At 40.0% G+C, this 14695-nt stretch overlaps 1 protein-coding gene across 1 annotated transcript; it reads right to left on the reverse strand.

Annotated features, from left to right (window-relative positions):
* Positions 1-2575: 2575 nt before the first annotated feature.
* On the reverse strand, positions 2576-14337 carry LOC113979366 (geranylgeranyl transferase type-1 subunit beta-like; the record flags this gene model as incomplete). Its single annotated transcript, XM_027706780.1, has 5 exons — positions 14150-14337; positions 11619-11751; positions 10884-10929; positions 2954-3138; positions 2576-2684 (listed from the first exon to the last, which is right to left on the reverse strand). Coding segments are annotated over exons 1-5 (661 nt in total), but the record flags the coding sequence as incomplete, so codon positions are not given.
* Between the last annotated feature and the right edge of the window lie 358 nt (positions 14338-14695).

A 14695-nucleotide genomic window follows, 5' to 3' on the forward strand; every position in this document is an offset into this window, starting at 1 on the left:
GGTTTCAGTCTAGACCTTCCTGGAGACCAGCTTGTAACCAGGAAGGAACTAGGAAAGTGACCACGGAAGTATTCCATGCTATTCCTTTACGTAACCTGGGGTATAAATAAGGCATAGATAAGAGAGCTCGCTCTCTTCTCTTCCTGCGAGGTTTGAGAACAATGGGTCCCTGCTGAGGTCTTGCTTATCTGGAGCTGAGGCCTACAGTGACTGCTGTTGTCTGCCACGCGTGAGGGGAGAGTCCTGGACTGCGTCCAGCCGTCCTGCTTCTCTCAAGGGAAGTGGTGAGATTTTGCCAGTTCTTTAGTTTGCTGGTTACCAGGTTTTTAGATCGTTTAGACCTGTTTTGTTTCTGTCCCTTTTTGTCCTATTTTGTCCTTTTTTTCCTTTCTCCCTTCCCCTCTTCCCTTTAGGAAGCTATTTAGGGTTTCTGGGGTCATAGGTATATAGCATTTTCACTGTATATATCTGTTTTATATGTAAAATATATTTTTACTATAGCTTTGGCTGTTTGGTTTTTTTTCCTTCCCTCTCTGGGAAGCAGGCCTTGTTGTCAAGTTTTGGAGACTTGGCGGGAAGCCAACTCGAAATTTGCACACAGAGAGAGAAAAAATCTGGCACACCAGTAAAATTTCTGTACATTCTTAAAGCAACAATCTAGCTAATCCTTAGTACTCTAGTTCAATCTTCTTGTTCCATTTCTTTGACCAGCCAGAGCATTAGAGTTAAAAAGTAGCTTACTCTCACAAAAAAGTTTAAGAGACAGGAAGAGCTTGCTCTATAGGAAACAGTAGTGTACGGGCAGGAACACCATACAAATCGAACAAACAACTTTATTCGTAGTCTTGCCTTCCTCAAATCTTATCTCAATGTGTCTTAAAAGAGAGTTTGAGGACATTCTTACATGACTGGGGTTTTAATCATAGTGTTTTTCTTCCTAACCTCATAAGTAAACAGTTCATCAAGAAAAACAAATATTTTCTTGAAATTATACTCATTGGTCTACATAATGTACACCAAATTTAGCTAGTCATTAGAAATTCTAAAATGGTTTTCAGGGGAGGAAACATGTCATGAGCCCTATATTATCAGTCTGACAAATTGTCAACTGTTCTTCAAAATGAAATCATGTCATACTGAAATATCTCTGTGCAGATTCTGATCAATCTCCTCCTTTATTCTAACTATGTTTTTATCTTGTTTGCTGAGTTTATGGACTGCTTCTCTTCTCTTTACAAAATGCCACTGAACGTTACTACTGGCACAAAGTTTGTTTTCATATCTTTACAGTATCTCCTTTGAATTCTAGCATATTTTTAAATTGTCAGTTTCCACTTCTAAAATGCAACCGATAACTACTTCATATTGTTGCAAAATGTGGAATATGTAAAATTTTATTAAGAAAGGATGTTCTTTGATGTTTAATCTTTGTATACTTTCAAGCCCAATCAATAACGAGGGAGATTTAACCTGTGAAACAACAGATAGCAGCTAACAAGCTCTAAAAGTGATGTCCAAGTGTTAGAAAAACACATTACTTGTTGGTAGAATTGCCTTGTTAAAGTTTAGGGCTGGACATGCTTCAATGATCTAAGACCTAGGGGGAGGTAAACAAAGCTTGGGAAGAAGGATGTACCACTGATTGTGGGCACAAGGAATGCAGAATTTATGGGCCATGAGGACATTTGGCAGAACTCCCAAGATAAGGAAGAAACTAATAAAGCCAACTTAGCAACTGTGATGAAATCAGGTCCAACTGGGTAAAAAGTAATTCCAGCAGGGGGAGATTGTGATGACCGACTCATGGACAACTGACCCAAGAAACCCACTGACCTAAGAGAAAGACTGAGCATGTGGACTACTTAGCGTGGGAAGTGAGACAACTATGTAACTTGTAGCAAATGAACACTAATTCCTTTGTATGCTAAAATGTATAAACAGTAAAAAGCTTTGATAGTTGGTGTCCTTGATTTGTGGAATACCACCAAGCACCCAGGCTTGCACAACTTGGAAATAATTAATCACTCTCGAGTGTGTAATTATTGGCTTGTTGCACACTGGGTGACAAATCCAATTTCTGTGGACAACAATATATACTATGTATAATTTCTATGTATAATTACAATCTGTAAATCATACTATGTAACTATCTAAACTTTGAGTTGAGTATTTTTAAATGCATCAAAGGTTTCTGAATAAGCTCAAAGGATCAATTTCTTAAGGAAATAAACATTCTGAAATATTTTACTCAGACACTTTACAAAGATACCCACTGTACAGTGTAATTTTTAATTAGAATCATTAAACATGTGGAAAAGCTTGTACAGCTCTAAATAGACAGTGACACTGTTTTGGTGATAGTCTAAATGACAGCAACTCACTTGTTCTGATGCTGAACAAGGAAAAACTACATTCCTTTCCCTCTAAATCATGAAAATCTCATACTTTACAGTTCATTTTTTTCCATTACTTGAGAGAGACTGGGGAAAAAACCTCTCTTGCCCTTCTTAGGTGTTTGACTGCTGGAATATATTTGTCGCTTAAAAGACACCATAATTTTGAAAAGTAGAATTACCTGGATGGCTATCTGGCCACTTGGCAAATCCACCAACAAGATGATCTTGAGTTGACAGAATGTAATTCCGGTTTCTCTCAAAATTCGTATATTGGAATATGTTCAAGAGCTGAAAAGAAGATAGAATGTTACAGTAATATATAAACTTGAATATATTTTTAAATATTAAAATATGTCTATTTAGACAGATAAGTAGTGCAATATAGCACTAATTTGTGAAACCTCCTTATCCTGCATTTTTTCAAGATGAAAAACCTTTATAGCAATCTCTGCATATTCTTGTATTTGCACCGGCTATGTAATTCTTCCAAATAACACAAGATAGTTTAAGAAATAAAACCAGGTCAATAATTATCCTGTAGGTTTTCTGTACACTACCTTCAAAGTTGCTCCCACCCAAAAGGAATAGCAGGTGTCTACAGGTTTGTTGGGTCGTCCATGGTAGCCATTTTGCTGTCTCATTATACACCATCTTCTTATCCTGTTCAGTTCTTTTTCTGAAAAAACTTCCTCCAGTTTACCCATCAAACACAGTGATGCAATGCCACAAAATGTAGAGCCACCTATGAGGAAATAGTTGTTTATGCAATATTTTAAGATACCCACATTTTCACTGAAGTCTGTATGATCTCAATCAGAATTTTAACTAGGGTAATATCAATTAAACTAATTAATTACTAAAAATTATACAACAGGAATGAGTAAATGGTAATGCAACAGAAGACATTTCTTGATGCATTACTTGCACAAGAAAGCTAATGGGAAACCAGCAATCAGACTATCAGACTGAAGCAGAGATGCCAAAGGCAGTCACGGACACAACTCCCCAGAGAAGAAAAACAAACTGAAGGGTAAATGTTTGACAAGCAGTAAGCAACAAACAAACAAACAAACAAACCCTGCAAACCCCAAAAGACATGGTTAATGCTATGAAAAAAAATAGAGGATTCCCATGGTTGTTGGTTGACTCCAGGTGGGGTCTCACAAGAGAACAGTAGAGGGGCAGAATCACCTCCCTCAACCTGCTGGCTGTGCTGTTTTTGATGTAGCCCAGGATGCAGTTGGCTTTCTGGGCTGCAAGTGTGCATTGCCAAGACATTTTGAGCTTCTTATCCACCAGCACCCCCAAGTCCTTCTCCCCAGGACTGCTAATCCATTCTCCACCCAGCCTGTATTTGTGTTTGGGATTGCCCTGACCCAGGTGCAGGGCCTTGCACTTGGCCTTGTTGAACTTCATGATGTTCGCACAGACCCCCCTCTCAAGTCTGTCCAGGTCCCTCTGAATGGTTCTACCCATGTTGACCGCACCACACAGTTTGGTGCCAATGGCAAACTTGCTGAGAGTGCACTCAGTCTCACTGTCCATGTCACCAACAAAGATGTTAAAAAGTGCTGGTCCCAATACTGACCCCTGAGGAACACCACTCATCACTGGTCTCCACTGGGACATTCAGCTATTGACCACAACTCTTTGCATGCAACCATCCAGCCAATTCCTTATCCACCAAGAGGTCCACCCATGAAATCCATGTCTCTCCAGTTTAGAGACAAGGATGTGTCCTAGTTGGAACAGCTGGGACCAGTTCATCGCTGTATGGGTGTAACCCAAAACTGTGTATTCCATAACCTTCCATGTCATTTCCCAGAAACTGTTATCAATAGACCATTTACACCATCTGCCCAGAGCAGCCTGACTCCTCAGGCTATAAACTATGTGTTAAGAGGCCTGCAAGATAAGAGGATGCTCCTGTCCTCACACCCATTGTGGAACTCCCCGCCCTGAGGGAGGTACTGGGCAGTCCTGTCTGAACTGGAGGATATATAATCTTGGAGTCTTGGGACTTTTTTAACCACTCGTGGGATCCAGAGGAAGACTGCAGACCACCACTTTTCAACCAGACTGCAACCACCACTTTTCAACCAGACTGCAACCACCACTCTTGACCAGACTGCAATCACCACTCTTGACCAGACTGCAACAGCACTCTCACCAACAGGTTTTTTCCCTCTCCTTTTACTTTGGACTCAGGGGGCCCAACGAACACCTCTCTGTTCATGCCCCAGGGTGCTGGGTTATACATTTGGGTTTTGTGGGTTAAAACCAACTGTTTGTCTGTATAATCGTATTTATTGTATTATTTTATTAAATTGTTATTCTGACTTATAATCTCTCCTTTGAGTTGAGTTCATTTCCCCTGCTGGTTTACCTTTAAACCAGCACAGGATTTTATGTGGGACAGTGTCAAATGCTTTGCACAAGTCCAGGTAGATGACGTCAGTTGCTCTTCCCTCAAGAAGTCACATCTAAAATGGCACTGGTCAATACACTTGTCTGATTGAGCTCTGTGCCTGTGAGAATTGATGTACACGCAGGTACCCCAGAGAACCAGACCACAGCTAATAGTATTAAGGAAAAAGGTTATTCTGAAGTTGAAAACCCTAGAATTCCCTGCAAAAATCACAGCAGGTGAAAAAGCACTAACAGGAAAAAACAACATTCTGGTGCTTTTATATCAATACCTTTCATATGTGCATAACTTCAAGGCTGTATTCTCCCCTGTGCTTTAATGGTCTGCCTATCTCCCAGCAAGGCCTTAGGCATGTCTATGAGAGCCTTATCTCTTCTTGCAACAGGCAAGTACTTCTCTGGGAGTCAGGTGGAGAAAACATACATAGAACTATTCATGGGAAAGGACTCTCCCACTCTAAATTTGACCCAATTGCAGAAACTTCCTTGAGCGAAAACTCCTATTTTTCTCTTCTCTCCAAAATCTTTCATTTTCTTCTCCTGCAGTGCCTGATCACTGCAGTATGTCCTATCTTCTCATTAAATCATTTCTTAACTATCTCTCTGCATAAACTCTCTCTGTATTCCATGTGCATGCGTGCCTCAAGGGCTAAGTGTCAGCTGCTGGGGAGACCTGTGTAAGTGGATTTGGTGCCAAGCTACTGGAGGAGTCAAACCAGGGCTGTAGGTGCCCCTGGGCTATGGTGTCAGTTACTGGAGCAGGTGAGGGTCTTGGCCACCAGTCACTGAGGCAGGAATGAGGTGCATGCCAAAAAAGCAGCTACTGGGAGAGACCAGACTTAGAAAAGTGAGGGGCTCAGCACCAATGGTTGGAGCAGACCTGCAGGTCACAGTCCATGTGCCTGGTGCTGGCTGTTGGGGGTGGGGGGGAGCTGAGGGTCTGTATTTCCCCAAAAGCTCTAAATATAACTACAACCCTGTGACCAATTCTCATTCTACTAAGGATCTTTAAAAGAATCTGCCTGTCCCAGTAATGTTGAGCGACACATATCGGCAGAGAGGCCATGCTGGTGCTTGGGGAATTTGCAAATGTGCATGTGCTTGTGAGTTTACAGAATGTCATGTCTGTGCCTTCACTAGTGAACTACCTCTAAAAGGTATATGGGTTGTATTTGGCAACTTCTTGGTAGCAGGGGGACCTTGAGAGGCGCATTCTGTGATGACATGGGACCCCAGAGAGGATTGAATCAGATAATGGGACTCACTTTCAGAATAATCTTATAAACTCTTGGGCAAAGAAACATGATATCGAGTGTATCTATCACATCCCTTATCACCCACAAGCCTCTGGAAAGATTGAGAGGTATAATGGACTGCTGAAGACTATGATAAGAGCGTTAGGTATTGGGACATGGAAGCATTGGGAGGCAAATTTAGCAGAAGCCACTTCTCGTCAACACTAGGGCATCTGCCAACCGCCCTGGTCCTGCCCAAACAAAACCCCTACACACTGTGGGAGGGGATAAGGTCCCGGTACTACACACAGGGAAGTGGCTGGGGAAGTCGGTGTGGGTTTCTCCTCCCATGAGAAAAGGCAAACCCATCCATGGGATTGTCTTTGCTCAGGGACCAGGGTGTACCTGGTGGGTAATGCAGGAAGATGGGGAGACCTGGTGTATGCCTGTGGTAGTTTAGTCTAGGCCTTCCTTGGTGACCAGTTTGTAACCAGGGAAGTGCCCAGATTTACCCGGTATTCCCTACGATTTTTACGTAAGCCGGGGTATAAGAAGAAAGGAGGAAAGACCTTCTCCCTCTTTCCTTCCAGCAGCTTTGGAGGTGTGGGTTTCCCTGCTGTTGAGTCTGTCGTGTTGGGGAGTGAGGCCTGGTAAGGCCTTGCCAACCTTGGGAGACAGAGGTTGCCAGCGGTCATTCCAGCGTGACTTTCTGTTGTCCCAAGGAGAGTAGTAAGATATTCTTTTGCTAATTCTTTTAGTTGCTAGATCTTGGGCTATTGATCGTGTATATTTTATTTTGGTTTTGTTCCCTTTTTCCCTTCCCCCTTCCCTTTCCCTTTTCCTTGTGAAATTGTATATATTTCAATTGTATATAACTGTAATATAAGTGTAAATATATTTATATATATTGCTTTAGCTGTCTCTCTCTCGTTTCGGTTCTCTTGGGTTTTTTTCCCTCTTCTCCCTTGGTTTGGGGGGGAGGGGGAGTCTTGTGGTGAGGTTTGGGGACTTGGCAGGGAGCCAGCTTCAAACCATATCAGTGCCTCAAGGAGATTTAACCTTGGGGGAAAGATAATCTGTGTTCTAAGTTGTATGTTGCAGGAAGTAAAGTCATAGGACAATGAAGAGTGAATTCTGCGAAGAGCAAGGAGAGTGTGACAATGACCGAAGCCAGGCTGGTGTCAATGCCCAACAACTGATTCCTTCTCCTGCCCTGAGTATCCGTCCCAACAGAATGGAGCCCAAAATCTGGAGGGGTGGAAGAAGACCATAGAACAAGATCTGTGCAAGCATGGGAAATAGTCAGATATGGGATCTGAGTATGACATAAATGGTATGGAATAAGGGGTGGAGATTGTATTTGGTCTGGCTGAGCTGGTGTTCATTTCCCCATAGTAGCCCTCACAGTGCTGTGCTTTGCATTGGTATCTAGAAGGGTGTTGATAACACCAGTGTTATCAATTTTTCCAACCTAAACAATTCTATGATTCTATGACCTCTGTGATAACATATTTATGAAACAGTAAAAAACACTGCACAGCAATTGTGAGAGAGGAGGAAGAAAAAAAAATCATGAAAAACAATCCTGCAGACACTAAGGTCAGTGAAGAAAGAGAGGGAGGAGCTGCTCTGGGCACTTTTTGGTGTGGAAAAGACCATGATGAAGCATGTTGTCCCCCTACAGACAGAGTAAAGGATTATGCCAGAACAGATGTGGATATGTTCTGAAGGGAAGCTGCAGGCTGTGGAAAGCCCATGCTGCAGCATGCTTATCCTCAAGGGCTGAAGCATGTGGGAAGGACCAGTGCTGGATCAGTGAAAAGGTGTGAGGAGAAAGGAGAGACAGTAGTATGAATTGTCCATAACCCCCTACTCTCCATCCCCCCTGAGCTGCTGTGGTTTGGCTAGTATGGAGTTAATTTTCTTCATAGCAGTCCCTATGGTGCTGTGCTTAGAATTTGGGATCAAAACAGTGTTGATAAGACACCCATATTCTTGTTATTGCTGAGCAGTGCTTACACAGAGTCAAAGCCTTCTCTGTTTCTCATGCTGCCCCCTGGAGTGACTAGGCTGGAGGCACATGGGAAGTTGAGAGGGGACACAGCTGAGACAGTTGACCTCAACTGACCAAAGGGATATTCCAGACCATATGACATCATTCTCATCATATAAAGCTGGGGGAAGAAGGAAGAAGGGGGGGACATTTGGAGTGATGGTCTTTGTCTTCCCAAGTAACTGTTATGCATGATAGAGCCCTGCTCTCCTGGAGATGGCTGAACACCTGCCTGCCCATGGGGAAGCAGTGAATGAATTCCTTCTATTTGCTTTGTTTGTGTGAGAGGCTTTTGCTTTCCCTATTAAACTGTCTTTATCTCAACCCATGAGTTTTCTAGCTTTTACCCTTCCAATTCTCTCCCCGATCTCACTGGTGGGGGAGTGAGTGGGCAGCTGTGTGGGGCTTAGCTGCCTACTGGGGTAAAACCACAACAACTGGCAAAAAATTACATGAATGTTCCCTAAGTCAAGTCTGTTTTGCCCATGACAGCAACTGGTAAGTGGGGTGGATTGACCTTGGCTGGCCACCAGATGTCCATCAAGCTGCTCTATCATACCCCGTTCCTCAAAAGAACAAGGGGAGAAAATAATATGAAAAGCTTGTGGGTCCAGAAAAGGACTGGGAGATCACTCACCAATTACAATCATGGGCAAACCACATTCTACTTGGGGATATTATTTTAATTTATTGCTAGTTAAATAGAATATGATAATGAGAAATAAGAACAAATCTGAAAACACCTTCCCCCACCCCTCCCTTCTTCCCAGGCTCAACTTCACTTCCAGCTCGTTTACCTCCCCCGCTGTAGACAGGGCAAAATTGAGTGAGCAATTTGCCCTGCATTTTGAGGGCCTTGCCTTGGCATAACTGGGTGTGAACAGTATAAAAAGCTGCATAATTAATATGGTTGCGGGCTCTGAAGTTAGAACAAAGAAGGTTTTTTGCCAAGGTCAAGGAGGAGTTTTTGGCAGGTGAACAAGTTTTCTCATCTCTTATGGACACCTGCTATGGTCCAATTAACACTGGACACAAAGTATGTTTTCCTTATGTATCCAATGCTATGTGAAGAAGAATCACACGTCTGGGTGTATTAACAGTATATAAAGTGTGTCTTTCCTCTAATAAATTGGACATTTTGCTGATCACATTGGTCTGAGCACAATTTGTTCTGAGCCTCTCCACCGTTACCCCGCTGCCCCAAACAGGGCAGGGGAATAGGGTACCACTGAGGAGGTGGCCTTGTCAGTGTCCTCTGTGTGTGAGTATCTGAGATACATGCTCAGCTTTGTTATTGGTTGAACTTGCAAATAGGAAAGTGGCAACTGTGTCCCTCAGCCTGGGCAGAGACCCCAAGTCCCTGGACTGGGTTTCAGCAACCAGGCAGACAGGAGTCCTGGGCAACAGTTGCTGGAGCAGGCAACCATTCCTAACATCCCTTAACAATCAACACTGCATGTGTAGGGCATTCTAAAGACTGAATATTGTTTAGAACTACACGATATATAAACTGACTGTATTCTATATTAACTTAGACCTGAAAGTGTGGTTATACGACAGGGCAGAATAGTAACATATTAGCTAATGTTAAACAGGTTAGATCAGGCATTAAAAACAAGACAAGTGTAATAGTATAAAATTTTGTTCATACTCTTCATTCCAATATAGAATCATAGAATGGTTTGTGTTGGAAGGGATCTTAAAGATCATCTAGTTCCAACCCCCAGCTGTGGGTAGGGACACCTTCCACTAGACCAGGTTGCTCAGAGCTCCATCCAACCTGGCCTTGAACACTTCCAGGGATGGGGAATCCACAACTTCTCTGGGTAACCTGTTTCAGTGCCTTACCACCCTCACAGTAAAGAATTTCTTCCTAACATCTAATCTAAACCTGCCCTCTTTCAGTTTGAAGCCATTACCTCTTGTCCTATCACTACATGATATGCAGGCTTATGTCATCAATGAACAGCATATGAATTAGACTGACTTTGAATCTATGAAAAAGAACATCCGAAGAAAACTATGTTCCTAATCAGTACATAGTGGTCTGCCAGAAAGCTTTTCGTGATGAACATTAACTGGTCTGAGAACACTTCTTCATCCTTTTTACAGAGATCTTAAGATGTGTGTCCTGTGTGTGTGTCTGTTGGATAGATGCTCAACTTTGTTATTGGTTAAACCTGCATGCAGGAAAGCAGCAGCCCAGTCTCGCAGCCTGGGCAGAGACCCTGGGTCCCCAGGCACACGGGGCTGGGCTCCAGAAAGAAGGAAGACGGGTTGGTGCTACTCTAGGAGGCAACTGCTCCTAAAATCCCTTACCACCTATTTACAAAAATTAACTGCAGCTTCAAGATTTGAGTCCCCAGTGGATACTTTAATCTAGCAGAGTAAATGTTTCTAGGCTTTACTGATATCTGCTGAAACTGGAAATTATCAAGTGCATTGCACAAGATCTCTTCAGATAAATCCACAGAATAACAATGGTAGGATGCTCTGTCAGCAAGAGACAAGAACTACAGCCAACATTTCTCAACAAAACATTCATGAGGTAAGAATTACAGAGTTGATATATTAAGAGCCCATCTGGTCTAATATTAAGGTGGAATTTAGAGAAGACGACATCATATTCTGAGGCATGTTTTGGATTTGCTCCTCTTCTTCCCACTTCCTTAAAACCAGAAAAGAAGGAAAAGCATGACATACTCTGAACTTCTTACAGCATTTTGCAATTTCAGTCTTTAAAATGGGTATAGAACATGTTAACATTCTTACCATGAGATTCCAGTCCAGCTCCTTGTGCCAGGCCATTATCATAAGACTAAAGAAAAAATCCACAAACCAGTTACTTTAGAAGCAAATCACTTTTACAGACATTATAATTTATCAATTTATTAGAAAAATTATTATCAGACCATTCCACCATTTTAATCTAGTTAAATTCTGAACCTATGTCTCAAAAAGCTCTTGGCACAAATCAGTGTTGTTTCAATACAGGCAGTTTTTATGACTTTTTTAGATCCTTATTGTGCTGTAAAGGGGATTTAATGGACTGGGAACATTTAATAAGCTTGAGTTGATCTCAATAATTAGTTTTTCCATTGATTCTGTATATGATTTTAAAAAGCAAGTCTAGAGCTCATTGAAATTTGAAGATCTTAGTGGCACAATGTTTTACTTATGCATTTTTTAAAGTTATAGGAATTTCAGGTCTCATTTTTGAAAACTTGCTTTCAAATTTAAATTGAATTTTAATGAAAAAAGATCAGATTTAATTTAAATTGCAGCAAACATATACAATCAATACAATTACTTTGCTAATACAAACATTACAATGAAAATATAAATACAAAAAGGAATGTACTTTTCATTTTCAACTCATTGAAGTAGGAATAGAAAATAAAATTACTGTAATATTTCTATTTGGATGGATAGATTTTTAGTCATAGTAAAGAACTAGAGCTATTAACTTGAAAATGCATTGAGAAATAACACTTTGGGAATACTCACCATGCTTCTTCTAATGTAGTCTACTGCTTTTTTTGTATCCATGCCTGACCAGTTATCAAGCATGTAGCAGATGCAGGAAGCACAGTACACAAACCTCATATCATTCTCGCTACCTTCCAGCACAGCACAGAAACTGAAAGAAAAGTTTCTTTCATTATAGATTTTATAGCCCATTACATTAGAAAGTATAAAAAGCATTTTAGGAATTGCATTATTTTTACTTTCAAAATAAATTGGCTACTTCTATTTATAGTATTTACATGAATGTAACCTAAACCTACATTAGATTTTCTTTTCAGAAGATGTGATTCTAACCAAGTTAAGGAAAATTAATAGAACTATTAACATTTAGGGGCTTGAATAACCTTATTTCCAGTAATGTCATGACACTGATCTTTATCCAAATATGTTAATGTTTACATTCTTTCACGTGTCACGGTATGCATTGATATGAGTTACCATTGTAGAATCTACTTTTCTTAGCAGAATTCTTTTCCTCCCTAGAAATCTTCATAGCTCACATGGCTTTCCTGCCCAACTTTAGGAACAAATTCCCATGTATGTATAAATATAATTGTTATCATTACAATTTCTAATATAAATGGTGAAAATTACTTGCAATCCATTTTTTTTTCTAATGGTTAGATTCTTTGCAAACTCTGAAAAGATTTTAAAGTTGTTATATTTAGGTTATCTAGATACAGTGCAGTGTTCTCTCAGGACCTTTACAAAGATGACTGGTGCTGTGATTTGCTTCCTGATAAGCCTCTATTTGGTTCGAAAAGCTAGTTAGAATATTTTTATATAGGACAGTCTTTCAAGCACTGTATCTTATCTAGGGGCTTTGAATTATATTAAGCCAAAGTAAACTAGAAATGCAAATACACACATTTATTCATGACATTTAAAAAGAGACAATATAATTATAATTTTTTTAGTTAATAAAAGATTTGGGTGAAGAAATAAAAACTAAGTCTAATATACTGGGGTAACACCAGAAAAGTTTCTCTTTCCCTCAAACAGCTCGCTTGCTGTTTCCATCTGGACAAGATGTTAGGTCAGGTTCTGGTCTTTGTGCATCCTTCTTCTTTGGTGCAGTAAAAATTGTTTTAATAGGTATGAAAATGTCTGTTGTACTAGAAGTTGACTTCTGCCCAAGTAGCAATTCTACCCCAGAGAGGTGCAAAGCACTCTCCTTTCCCTTTGATGGATAGCTGGCACTCTTAAGCAGGGAATATAAAATACAGGGTCAAGTATAAGAGGTATCATTCTGTACGTTAAAACCATACATGATACAAACACGTAGAACAGGTTAACTGTGTGCAGTTTATTATTGTAATCAGGAACAATGACAAGCAACCACTTCAAGATGCTGGCAGGTTTGGAGCAACTCATTCCTAACTCCTTCCTCTTGAATAAACTTTAACAACAAAAATGGTACAACATATAATGGGAATGCATAAAGATGTAGCAGAAGCACCCCACATGCTAGAAGATGATGCAAACACAAGCAGACCAACAAATTCATGTATACATACATTAGAATTTAGCTCATTAAGGTCAGTTTGTTGCTACAAGTAACATAAAATGGTAGATCATCTAGTTCAAATTCGCCACTTACATTTAGAACATTCTAGAGGGGGGAGGTGTTTGGTTTTGGTGGTGGTTTTTGTTTTTAAACCTACACATGTAACACTGCATTTTAATAGTTATGCTCCATTAAAAAATAAGTTTTAATTTTAGAAGACTTTTAGGTAATACAAAGCCATTTGACCAAAACAAAGGCTTTCGTAGCCAGTATATGGGGACAACAATTTCATTATGAAGTGACACATAATTTCTTCAGAAATAAGATTTCTATAGTTATATATTTCTTAAAGTACTCTTTAAAAAAATATATTCATTAAAATCTAAGTACACAGACAGATCATGTAACCTAGCAGAAGTTTTCATTAGCTACCAGCTCAAGCCTACATAAAAACCAAACAAAAGAGTATATACCATCTTTTAAAAAAATGCATGCAAAAAGGATGAATCACACGATGTATTTTAATAATATTATATTCCTATTATAAGTTATAGGTTAATTAATTCTGTATATTAATGGACTGAATCTCTCAAAATTAAATAAAGTTCACCCTCCCACAAAGCAGAGCAAACATCATCTTAATAGTGCTTCACCAGGGCCTTGCAAAAACAGAGAATACAGAGAAAACCTCACTTATCTAAAAGATATAAGAAAAAAACAATCAAAAAACAACTACCCCCAAGACACAAGCCAAACCGTTAACTTTCCAATAGCATGTTTCTACAGCTGTAAGCAAACATCCATCATTCTCAAGTAGGAAAGCAACTCTGAATATAAAGTGCTCTTTAGTCCTGTAAACTAGTATGTTGTTGTATTGCTTATGCCCACAAAAACATTTTCAGATAGAAAGAAAATATTATAAAAGTGTGTATCATGTTTAATTCTACATTTGGGTTTTCTATTAAATCTTCCAGAGAGTTGTAAGATATTTTATATCTTTTACCTTCCATCCTCCAGCTGGAGAGCTCTCAGTCCTGCCAGTAAGGCGTCTTTATTTACTCGACTTAAATCATCTCCAAGAATAACCAGACATGAGAGACCTGTGTAAGTCATTGCTACGTGCCCACTATCATAGGGATGAAACATACCAGGACCCTTAAGGGGGGAAAAAAGAAAGAAAAAACCCCACATCATAAGAGTTTATATTAAAATCATGTAGTCATTTTTTAATAATAAAGAGGTAAACAAAGTTAATTTCCATTCACTAATTATGGTTAGACTGAAATCATCCCACTCAACTTTTCTGGATGAAACTAAATTACTAGACAGTTCTGCTACCCTCATAAACAGTCCATCAGTAGGAAGCTTTGGAACAGAACTATGCCAGCACTGATACTCATGCAAGAGCTAAGCAAAAAGAATCAAATGTGCTGAACCATATTTAAGTTTATCCTGACACACTACTGGGCATTACTCCCCTGGAAGATGGAGGAACTCTCTGTTAAATAGCCATACCTCTACAGGTTACTTCCACAAAGATATCATAATC

The sequence above is a fragment of the Neopelma chrysocephalum genome, unplaced genomic scaffold (assembly GCF_003984885.1).
Source record: "Neopelma chrysocephalum unplaced genomic scaffold, ASM398488v2 Primary Assembly neopelma1_76787, whole genome shotgun sequence".
NCBI lineage: Eukaryota > Metazoa > Chordata > Aves > Passeriformes > Pipridae > Neopelma > Neopelma chrysocephalum.